General features: G+C 42.8%; 1 protein-coding gene across 1 annotated transcript in view; it reads right to left on the bottom strand.

Annotated features, from left to right (window-relative positions):
• Positions 1 to 2,087: 2,087 nt before the first annotated feature.
• Myo3b (myosin IIIB) overlaps positions 2,088 to 12,432 on the bottom strand; it is a 403,285-nt gene continuing 392,940 nt past the window's right edge. The window contains exons 35-37 of the mRNA XM_031370554.1: positions 3,524 to 3,630; positions 3,103 to 3,149; positions 2,088 to 2,360 (exon numbers count right to left, since the gene is read on the bottom strand). Of these exons, the coding sequence (XP_031226414.1) occupies positions 2,222 to 2,360; positions 3,103 to 3,149; positions 3,524 to 3,630 (293 nt within the window). The 3' untranslated portion in view covers positions 2,088 to 2,221. The remainder of the gene's footprint in view (positions 2,361 to 3,102; positions 3,150 to 3,523; positions 3,631 to 12,432) is intronic.

The raw sequence follows: 12,432 nt of genomic DNA, 5'->3' as shown, positions 1-12,432 counted from the left end.
AATATTTTTATCAACAGTTTGAAAAAGTTTCATCAAAGTAGATTAATCAGTGATAAAAGTGGAATTTCCGAAGGCACTCAGAGAAAATCTGTACATTCTAGGCTTTTTCTCTCCCTCTCATCTCTTCATCTTTCTTGTTCTGGGAATTAAACCCTGCACATGCAAGTACTCGATCACAGAATTACCCTAAGCATTCTTTCTTAAGCAGCTAAGTTGATTTGTTTTGTCTGTTCTTCTGCTCTATTCTCACAGCATAGAAACATTACCTTTTCAACAAAGTGCTGGAAAAACCCAAGACTTATCTTTTTTTTTAAAAAAAGCACACTTTATCTACTAAAATTGCCTATAACCGTTTTTTTTTAAATAATATTATAATTTCTTAGCTCTTTAAATGTCTCTGCTGTGGAACTTTGTCCTCCGGGCATGATGTAGCCATTGTCCTTTTGAAGTCAGAGCAAGACTGGGCTCACTAACATTTCTCTTGTGGAAGCAGGAAAGGTGTACAAGGCTGTGTATAAGACTCTGCCTCTCCCTGAGAGTCAGCTGTTGCTATGGGGATAGCTATTCTCTGGTGGTATAGCTGCCCATGCATGCCTCTATAAGCAACCCTACAGCCATGCTTCTGTCTGTAACTCAAGTTATTTTCATTTAAGATTTATTTATTTTATTATATATGTATGAGTACCTTGCTTGTATGTGTGTGTGTATGTATGTACGTATGTATGTGCACCACACATGTGCCTTAAGTGCACTACATGTGTGCCTTGTTCAGAAGAGTGTATCAGTTCCCCTGGAACTGGAGTTACAGATCTTTGAGAGTTGACATGTGGGTGCTGGGAACTGAACCCAGGTCTTCTGCAAGAACAAGTGTTCTGAGCCCCTGTCCCATCCTTCCAGCATCAGGAAGCCTGGTTAAACCCACTGCTTCAGCAGGCTAGACTTGAGTGGATTTTTTTCTTCTGTCTGTCACAGTAGTCTTATTTGGTGGGGAAAGAGGTTGGGCCACACCTCTGTGGGAAAAGTTAGCACACCCACCTCCATTGTTTCTGTTCAGAGTATATTTACTTGTGTCCTCTTAAAGAAAAAAAAAACCTTGACAATAGTATTTTTTTCTATATTTTAAAGTATTTTTCTGAAATCAACAAAGTATTTTAGAGAAAAAATATTAAGACTGTTTGCTCTAGAGGAGTCTTCATGCAGGTTCGCTTTTATAGCACATAGCAACCTCCCAAATTGTTCTTACAGGTATGTGCTCAAGAAAGCTGCTTATACTGAATTGCATTATAACATCATATAATATCATTAAACAGGAATAGCTCAACCTTGGACAAAACATCAGAACTTATCTGTGAGAAAAGTGGTTACTCATGTATCACATATAACTGAAAGAAACTGCCTGCCAGCCATACTGCTGTAGATAAATGCAATCTCTCCATTCTTTTTTTATGCCCCAGGTGTCCACCTCCTAGGCCCTGAGCTAGGTCTGAGTAACACAAGAGATGGACAAGATGGGATGTCCCTTCTGCTACCTCTCATAACTTGTGAAGACAGCTGGCCAGGAAATGCAGATACAAAATCAGGTGGCCTGCACTTAGACCCCAGTTCTCCTGCTTTTCATTGCTGGAGTGACTGGGTTCTCTTGGCAAGCTAGAATAATCCAGCGAAGTCTTCCTCAACATGACAACGCGCAACAGAGGCATTCATTTTTGCCGTGTAGGAAGCATCTGAAAGATGTTGACTTTTGTGTCTAAGCATCAATCATGGGTCACTCTTCCTGGAAGCAGCATCCTCAGCTAGGAAGCCCCGACCCAGGAGGAAGTAGATGTCAAAAGCCCTTGCAAATGGAGGGGTTGGGGGGAGGGGTAGAGAAGGACAGAAAGGAGATTGGTGGGCTCCACTTGGTGGGAAACATAGACAACTTATCAGATTTCATGACTGGCCTGTGGTGGGTCTGTCTGCACTCTCCTTAGCTGTCGGGAGCCTAAAGGACTGAATTACCTTGGCAGAGGTGTTCTCAAGGGATGAAGAGAACATAGGCTCTGTGACTCGGGCTCTAGGGCAGGTGAAGGGGAGGAAGAGACAGAATCTTCAGTAATCTGTTGAGTTGTTCAGCAAGGTTTAGGGCCCAGATTGTGTCCAAAGAAGTTAACCCTGGCACAGTGCCTTCTTCTCAGATGATCAGTTACCACGGTTGCTTTTACCTGGGACACACTGGGGCAACTCAGTGTTGAGCAAAGGAACCTTCTCCGGGTGATGAGGAAAAGAAGAAAGGGTGGACGGAGTGGCCTTCCTCAGGGGCACAGGCCCCAGGGGACAGGCATTTGTAATATTGGTCTTCCCCATCCAGTACTTTGATTTGTCTGCAACAAAGAAAAGAGAATTTTCAACAGGAAAAATCACACAAATATCACAACTATCCCTGGTGCACCTAAAGTTGTATGGTTGGGTGGACCGGGCTACATCCTGACCAGCTCTGAATGCCCCTACCTCTAGGGAAGTATCTTGGGTCTGATAACGAAGCTTTTCACCTTTCTGGGCCTTGGTAAGTAGTGCCTAAATGTTGTGGTCATATTGTGACTTGATTTTTATGTAGTAAGGTAGTCTGTCTCCATCTGGTGTCCTCAAGTGACAGGCCTGCCCCTTACCTGCCTCAGTTCAGAATGATGCGAACTATTGCTGGCACTTCTGGCCTCCATTGTGAGGCTGACAAACGGATGGACCAGGTACTCCTCCTTGCAAGTGTTAAGCCTGGGGAAGTGTTAGGCATGGTAGGAGTGCCTGCGTACACTCAGAAACGCGCTCATACTTGTAGAAGGAAAGTCTTATACAACTTTCTGCTGATCTTCAGTTATGAGTACAATTCCTCGGAATGGTCAGGAGAATAACATGTGTTACTGGGTGACAATTTCAGCCCTTTTGGACAGAATGGATTCAAGTTTTGCATGTATCTGCTACTGTGGAAAAGAATCACTAGTGGCAATCCGGTGGCAATGCGGGTGGGGTATTTTTAGACGCCTCTCTGGAAAGTTTTGCCTTTTCTGTGATATCGCAAAGGACCTCGTCTGTTTACAGTTGCTGAAAACTAAGAAGACAGATATTTACCCAAGTTTTCTTGGCTTCCTCTGGCTCCCTTGATATTCTAGAGTTCCCTGTGGATAGGGCCAAGAACACACAGTCAAAGAAAAGCACCAAGTCGTTAATTTTTAATTCAAAGTGATTTTGTGTTGAATGCAAGCAGATGCTGATAATATCAGAAGTCACAGCATAATTTTTTTGATCAAAGGGCTCAAGTGAGCCTGATGAAGCATGCATCTTGCTCGTCTTTGATAAACCACATCAATTATTCACCGTGAAGGCAGACATCCTGACATGAAAGCAACAGATAAAGAGCCTAAGCACATGTTCACGAGGAGAGCAGAAGAGAGTGGGGGTGGGGCTGGAGGGGCTGGAACAGGTATTAATAACAGAATTATTAACTGGAAACAAAGCCGGTAAAACGGCTTTACGGCCACTTTGAACTCACATTTAACTGGTTATAGTACATGGTGTCCTCGGGGCTACTCAACATTTTGGGCTGCTGACACCGTCTGCGAGGTGCTCGCTGCTTCTGTGAGAGACCTTCTTCTGAACCTGTAGACAAGGAAACTTCACTGCAAGCCCTGCCGGGAGCCGGGAGAAGGAACTGGGAAACGGGTCTTCTTGTAAATGTACTTGGTAGAAGCCATGTCCTGTTTTAATAAAGCTTTGCTACTTGTAGAAACAATGTCATCCCAATCTCCCAACACACACACACACACACACACACACACACACACACACACACACACAGAGGGGGGACGGACAGACGGACAGACAGACAGACAGGAATCAATAATCATAAGCAGGGGACTGGCATCCATAACTTTGTGGCATATTTCCAACCCAAATCATCTGGCCAGGGTGACAGAGAGCAAATTGGTTTGTCCTTACTGCTGAGGCAGGAGCTGGTTGGTGGCCAGCCTCTGCCTAGAGAGTACCTGGAGTAAGAAAGCCCATTAGGAACAACAAAGCAATTTGGCACTGCTCAGGCCACATCTTCTGGTGAGAGTTCAAAGACATCTGGAGCACACATACTCCCGGGGAGAGCACATCTTTCAGTGGGATGCACTTTAGGGGGACACGGCTTGATCTAGCATTTACTGAAGTGCTTTGAACCATGCCACTGATCCATGTGGTCTCTGGAGGTGACATAAGGGAGGAGGAGAGGGATGACTGCTTGATTTCATGGAGCAGACTCTCCCGGTTAGCCTTGATTTCAAATCCTGGACCTAGAATGCCCTGGAGATTAAGAAACCACATGGCAGAGAAGCCGTGGTTTGTTTCCCTTCTAAGCAGATGATTTTTGTGGATTCTGCTAGCCCTTTGGTTGGATATCTGAGTGAAGGTTCAGTGGTTCAGCCTAGAGAGATGGCTCAATGATTAAGAGTACTTGTTACTCTACAGAGGACCTGATTAGTTCCCAGATTTTATGTTAGGAAGCCCACAACCACCTGTAGCTTCAGGACAACTGGATGCTCTGATCTTGGGCACTCACACTTACACACACACACACACACACACACACACACACACACTTAATTTTTTTAAATCTTAAAAAGTAAAAAGGCTCAGTAATTTTAACTACTTGTCAACACGCACACCTAGCAAAGGATTTTATCCTAGACTCTCATAGGATAGCAAAGAGGGTATTTCTTGGACGGAATGTTTATGATAAACTAATTATTTACAAGAAGAGTTGGGGGGTGTGGAGAGAGGGCTCAGTGGTTAAAAGTACTCACTGGCTACTCTCAAAGAAGACCCAGGTTCAATTCCCAGCATCCACACAGCGGCTCACCTCCATCTATGACTCTGTTCCAGAGGCTCTGACACCCTCTTCTGACCTCTGATGGCAATATGCACAAGGTGCATAGACACGTACATGCAGGCAAAGTACACATACACACATAATAAAAACAAATACATCTTTCAAAATGAATTGGAGGTTTGTGTTTAAAATCATACTTTAACCTCAATAGAAATTTCTACTTTGGGTGGAAATTATAGAGAAAATTTTTCTTATACATTTTTGTATGCTGTTTTCTAAAATCCAAGAGCTAACTGGTATATAAAACCATTCAAATGTACACATTATTAGGTTGCCATATGATGGTTCTGTGCATATGCCAGGGAATATTTAAGTTAGGTCAAGCATATCTACTATCTCAGACACTACCATTATTTCCATAAGGGGGAAAACGTTCATACTCCCCTCTCCTGACTTTGAAGTGCACAGTGGATTGCTGTGGCATGGAGACTTTCATACTCCTATTTGAACTGTATTCACTGATTAATGCTCTCTCCCTCTCTTCCTCCTTCCATGTCTTCTGGACTTGGCTAGCCAACGTTCCGCTCTGTGTGATAAACTTCTATTTACCCCATGCACCAATGGCAGATGTGGTCCTTGCCTTTTTTACTTCGAATAATCACACCCAGTTCTATCTATCTTGTTTAAACTTTAGTGCTTCACTCTTTGCTATAGCTGAGTAGAATTCTAGTGTGCATATGGACCATGTTCTTTTCAGCATCACCTGATGGACACTTATGTTGTTTTCATTTCTTGGTAATTGTGAATAGTGTTTTAAAGGATGTAGGATTGACATAGTGACAACATTTCCTTTGGGTAGATAACCTATAGAATAATTACTATATCATGTAGTATTTTTTTTATTTAAAATGTAGTTGTTAGTATGTATATGGGTGTTTTGCCTGCATGTCTATCCACTGTGCGTGTGCCAGGTAGCCACTGAGGAGGCCAGAAGAAGGCTGTGGATTCCCTGAAACTGGAATTACAGATAGTTCTGAGCTGCTATGTGGGTGCTAGGAACCAAAACCAGGTCCCTCAGAGGAACAACAAGTGCTCTTAACCACTGAGCCATCATGCCAGCCCTTTTCTGTAGATTCTTTTGGTAACTATCTATTTAGGTTTATTACTATTATTTTACATTTATGTAGGTATATATGCATGCATGTATGAATGTATATATATGCACATACATGCTTGTGATTTGTTATGTGTGTCAGAAGATAATGGTTCTCTTTTTTTCCCACCATATAGGTTCTGGGGACCAAACTGAAATTTTCAGATGTGGTGGTAAGCACCTGTCCTCCTCATTTTTATGTCAACAAAAGCTAAAGTCATTTGAGAAAATGCCTCCATGAGACTGATGTGGGAGGCCACAGTGGGCAGTGCCATCCTTGGGCTGGTAGTCGTAGGTGCCGTAAGAAAGAAGGCTTGCAGGGTATAGTGGCATACCCTTTTAGTCCCAGCACAACCTATCTGGGAGTTGTTCAAGGCCAACCTGGTTTTCAAAGCAATTTTCAGGACAACCAGGGTTATGCAGAGAAGCCAGTCTTGAAAAACCAAAACCAAAACCAAAGCCTGTCTTCCAAAACCAAAACCAAACCACCAACCCAAAACTACTAAACCACAAATCAAAAAATAAAAAATAAATAAAATAAAAACCAAGGGAAGAAGGTTGAACATACTGCGGGAAGCAAGCCAGCAAGCCTCGCTCTTCCATGACTTCTGCATCAGTTTCTAGCTCCAAGTTCCTGCCCCACTTTAGTTCCTGACTGTCCGACTTCCTTTATTAATAGAGTGGCATGTGGAACTCTAAGCCGAAATAATCCCTTTCCTCCCCAGGTTGCTTTTGGTCCTGCTGTTTATCTCAGCAATAGAAACCCGAACTAAACCTTTACTTGCTGAGCCATCTTACTGGCTCTTTAAAAAATGGGGTTGGAGGGAAGGGATCTGGAGAGATGGCTCAGTGGTTAAGAGTCTATATTGCTTTTCTAGATGGTCCATAACCACTTGTAACTCCAGCTGTATGGAATTTTATACTTCTGGCCTCTGTGGACACCCACATTCATGTATGTATGTACACACACACACACACACACAATTAATTATGTTTTGTTTTTGTTTCTCAAGACAGGGTTTCTCTGTGTAGCCCAGGCTGTCCTGGAACTCATTCCATAGACCAGAATGTCCTCAAATTCATAAGATGTATGTCTGCCTCTGCCTCCTGAGTGCTGGGATTAAAGATGTATACTACTACCATGGGGCTAATTTAAAAAATCTTTATATTTTAAATTTACTTCTTTACTTTGTGTATGTGTGATAATTTAAATAATCTTTTTATTTTTGCTAATCAGCATTTTGAGTTCCATATACTCTGGATATTAACCCCTCGTTAAAATATGCAGCTTGCAAATAGTTTCTTCTCTTCTAAGTTTCTGTCTTTTTATTCTGTCGATTATTTCCTTTGTTGAATAAGTTTTTTATCTTGATGTAAACTTGTTTGATTAGTTTTACTTTTGTTGCCTGGGCTAATGTCCTAAAGCATTTATCCTATGTTTGGAGAAATTTTTAAGATAGAGTGGCTCAGCAACGACTATTAGGAACAGCAAATTATTTTTTTTTGATGATTTATTTTTTATTTATTTTATGTGTATGAGTACACTGTAGCTGTACAGACGGCTGTGGACCATCATGTGTGTGGCTGCTGTTGAACTCAGGACCTCTGCCGGCCTCACTCACTCCCGCCCCGACTCACTCTGGCGAAATTCATTGCAGCTGTCTTCAGACGCACCAGAAGAGGGCGTCCAATCTCATTACGGGTGGTTGTGAGCCACCATGTGGTTGCTGGGATCCGAACTCTGGACCTTTGGAAGAGCAGTCAGTGCTTTTACCTATTGAGCCATCTTGCCAGCCCCCCAAATTATGTTTTTTAAATATGAACTTTAAAGCTTGATTTTTTTTCTTCAATTTTGACAGAGCTATGCATAGAAAAACACTAACTCTGCAGACACATGAAGCTGTCCGCTCTGGATGCCCCTACCCTGACCCACCAAGAGAGACTGGAACAGATACATTTTGAATAACATCCCAAATCTGAGGCAGATTAAGAGGCTCAACCCTGTGTCTCTTACCTCTGGCACACATGCATCTGTACTACAGGGTATTGTCTTAACCAAAATGCCTTCTGTTTGTTTGTGGGGTTTTTGTTTCTTTTGTTGGTCTTGTTTTTTGAGATAGAGTCTTACTATGTAGCCAGGCTGGCCTTGAATTTACAGAGATGTCTTGCCTATGCTTCCTGAGTGCTAGGACGACAAAAACAACAACAACAACAACAACAACAACAAAAACTTTCACGCTGAATAGAAGCTGAAGAAAAGCATACTAACCAGCCTACAAGATGGTATCGCCTGCTGAAGGCCCCAACAGCCTCCCTTGGCTTTCCAGCGTCTGGAAAACTGTTTGACACACAGGCCCACTGCACTGGTTTTGCCAGAACTAAGGCAGACTCCTGATGGTTCCAATACACCCATTTCCTATTTGCTTCCAAAGTCCATATTCTGCTACAGGGCAGTGCGCAAGGTGTTGAGGTGCAGAGGCCTTCGTGTGTTCTTTTCCTTCCTGATTTCTAAGATTAGTGAGCAGGCACCTCGAGAGCTCAGGGCTTTGTGAACATGATTGTACAAGGCTGCCATCTGCTCTTCCGCAGAAGTTAGAATGTTACAGGAATTCTACCCATGGAAACTCAAAAGTCTGATCTGAAGTAGCTATGGGTTCAGCTGGAGTTCAGCTCATTTCAGCAGGACTTTGTATAATGTTTACACTTGAGCAGAGCCTGTGTTTGTCCTTCTCTCTGCTGACAAAGCTTCCGCAAAGATGTGATGCTCAATGTATGCTCTTAAGGAACTTACTGTTTTGTGGGTGGTTATTCTTCAAAGTGTCAGATGCAATGAAGTTATGGCTAGCATTTCACCAAGTTTAACATTTCTCCCATAAATTTAAAGAACATTGTGTTTAAGTTTGTGGTATCTGTACTCTACTAGAATCTGTTATAATCCAGTCATCTAGTTTAGCATGGGATTAGAGTTTTTCCTAAACTTAATATGTCTCTGTGCCATAATGTTCTGCAAAGAGTGGAGCCACATTGTAGTGCTTTGTCAGTGGAAAAAAAAATGTGGGCACCATTATTAGCAGTAATTAACCAAGTAAATAATTGAGGGAAATCTTTGCTTAGTGAATACAATTAGAAAGTTAATATTATGTTCTCCCTATTGCAGAACCTAGCCAATAATATATGTGTATATGTATGTATGTATGTATGTATGTGTGCATGTATGTATGGAAATGAGCTTGTGGGTACAGTATAACATGTAGAAGAAAAGACAAGAAAAGCTAAATATTAAGAGGGTCTGAGTGCAGGCAGTGAACGGGAAATATGAAAGAGGATATAGAACTATCTCGTTTTAACTCTGTTGTGAATTTTTCACTTTTTAGTCAAGGACAAACACACATAAATGCATTCGATAGTGAGAGAATAAAATCCATCGTCAAGCATCATGGCTTCCATTTTAATTGTATAGAAATTTATTGAGTAGTATATAGTTTTTGTGTCTGATTAACCTCAGTGTATTTTTTTTTCTCAAAATGTTTTTTTTTGTAATAAAGTTATAAAAAGTGAAAAATTTCTGGTTGCTTTCCTGAGAATCAAACTTATCTGAATACTGTATTTTTGTTGTTGTTGTTTGGTTATTGTTCTCTTTGTTGCAAGAGAGGGTTTCTCTGTGTAGCCCTGGCTGTCACGGAACTTATTTTGTAGAAATCAGACTGGCCTTGAACTCAGTGATCTGCCTGCCTCTGCTGCCTGAATGATGAGATTAAAAGGCATGCGCCACCACACCCAGTGGTATACTGTATTTAAAAAAGTGAATTTATTTGCTGTCTTTCATATGTATGAATGTTTTACCTTCATGCATGGATGAGCACTGCATGCATGGATGTGCACTGCATGTATGGATGAGCACTGCATGCATGGATGTGCACTGCATGTATGGATGAGCACTGCATGTATGGATGTGCACTGCATGTATGGATGTGCAGTGTTTGCATGCTGGTGTCCACAGAGGCCAGAATAGGATATTTTGTCCTCTGGATGGAACTGGAGTTATGGAAGGCTGTGATCCACTATGTAGGTACTGGGAACAGAACCTGGGTCCTCTGGAAGAGGCAAGCACTCTCTCCTGTCGAACATCAGACCAGTCCCCCAGTTGACGGTATTTTTAATTGTTAAATCTGGTAGCGTTTACTCCTGCACAATGTAAGCCTCTGCAGTCCTCCCCTAGGATCCCAAAGATGAGGAAGGGAATGGCTTCCTCTCCTTTGTTTGACCTGCTGAGTTGAGGATGTCAGCTACGAGAGCTCCCTCCAACACAGTTCTCTATAACTTCATGTCTCACCTTTGCCACCTGCAACTGATGCCCTTGCTCTCCAAAATTCCTTTGTAGGATTTTGGGCAGCGAAGGCCACAAGGGAGTGCAGCCAATATTCTCCAGCCTGGGGAACAGGATGGGTTCTTGGTCCCTGAGGGATGGGCAGACCAAGAAACAGAAGTCCTGGGACAACAGGAGAGGATGCTGGAGCAGTCACTGGTACTGGCTCCCTCGCATGATTCCTAGCAGGTGTGGCAGGTTTCTGAGCAGTCAGTGCTGATCTGATTGCCATTTTATGGGTGATGCATTCCCAGCATCACTTGCCAAGGAAAACATCCTCTTGAAGCAAACAGAGCATTCACTGTTCTAGATTTACAGATGGCAAAGCCCATATGGGATTACAAGCTATACCCCCTCCGGTGTTTCAATAGCACCAGAGTTACACAATTCATGCACTGAGCCCTGCCAACTCCATGCAGAAAGGGGGTGCGTCAGTCTTCGACTGATGTTCTTGGGGCATTTAGAGGTGACAGTAACCCAGCTGTGAGCTGGACATCTCTCTCCAATGAGGCTGATGACTCTACATCAGAGTTCTTGTGTCAATACTTCCAGGAAGTAGCTTCCAAGAGCATGACCTGCCTTTTCTGGCTCTGGGCTTCTCCCATTTCACTTTTGTCTTATGAACCTTGTTTCAACTAAAAATATCTTTTTCCTTACTTCATCTTATTTTGGGAAGGACAAACTAACCTAAAGATCCAAGCTTGGCATAAGGAATGGAGAGCACATAGCTGGTTAAAAGGCAGCACTTCTGCAATCACACACTCAGGGTTTCTAGGCTCACTGGGGCTAGTTCCTTCAAACTACACCAGCTGTTCAATTTTTAAAATGTCAATGCCAGGATCAAGGCCTGGACATAAATATGAAAACATAAAACCTCTTTAGCTGCCTTTAATGTGTGGCCAGTGTTGAGAAAGATGGTTCCTGGCGAGAGAGCCTTTCCCATCCAGTAAGAATCAACATGGGTGGAAAGCTGGGAACGGTGTGCAGGTCCTTACCAGGGCCATCTACAGAAGAATCGTCCCAAAGGGTAAGAAAGCACTTGTCCCTGTTGTACCCTGAGAGGTGCTCAGAGCCATAACAGGAATGAGGAAGGGAGAAATATACCTTGGGAGTTCATATTTTCACATTGAAATCATGAACTTGCAAGGTAACTCTGATTTGATCCCTTGCTTTTATATTGGAAGGATTTAAGGATGGCTGGGCATAGGTCTCCTCTCCTGGTATCCTAGTTTGATTTCCATTGCTGTGATAAAATAAGCCTGACAAAGGGCACCTTTGGGGACAGGGAGTTTATTTTAGGTCCTGATTCCAAGTTACAGTTTATTGTGGCAGGGGAGTCTAGGAAGGGATTGAAGTAGCTAGTCACATTCACAGTCAAGAGCAGAGAGCATGCATGCATGCTGTGTTCAGCTCACTCTCTTCAGTCTTATCCAGTCCAGGATGAATAACATAGCCATGACATAGTGAAGCTCAGAGTCAGGGTGGGTCTTTCTGCCTTCGTGTATGCCAGACAGTCTCCACAAAAGAACCTAATCTAGAAAATTCTTCATGGAGGCTCTCTCTACTCATAGGTGATTCCAGGTTGTGATGAGTTGACAATTGAGGCTCTCTAACACACCTGATCTACTGTCAGATTTTTGACAGGATTTTTGACTTAAAGTACCAAGATGGTGTTGGACAAGGGAGAGCATGCCTTTAATCCCAGTACCTGGAAGGCAAAGGCAGGCAGATCTCTGTGAGTTCAAGGCCAGTCTGATCTACAAAGGGAATTCCAGGGCATCCAGAGCTATATAGTGAGACAGACCCTGACTCAAACACAGCAAACAAACAAATGAACAAACAAAGAACCCCCGCGCCCCCAGGGTCTAGGTCATGGTTTCTGGTATGTTGTGGGTGAGTTGTCATAGGGTGTGAAAGTGTTTGTGTGTGTGTGTGTGTGTGTGTGTGTGTGTTTTAGACTGGAACTTTCTCAGAAGCTTTCACCTGACCAAGTCTAAATACAAGAAAAACTAAGGAGCTTAGTGGACTTCTGAAACACACACGAGAGAGAGAAAGAGAGAGAGAGAGAGA

Source organism: Mastomys coucha, unplaced genomic scaffold (assembly GCF_008632895.1).
Source record: "Mastomys coucha isolate ucsf_1 unplaced genomic scaffold, UCSF_Mcou_1 pScaffold15, whole genome shotgun sequence".
In the NCBI taxonomy this organism is placed as follows: Eukaryota; Metazoa; Chordata; class Mammalia; order Rodentia; family Muridae; genus Mastomys; species Mastomys coucha.
Note: the sequence above shows the minus strand (reverse complement) of the source record. Positions and strands in the feature narration are given on the sequence as shown.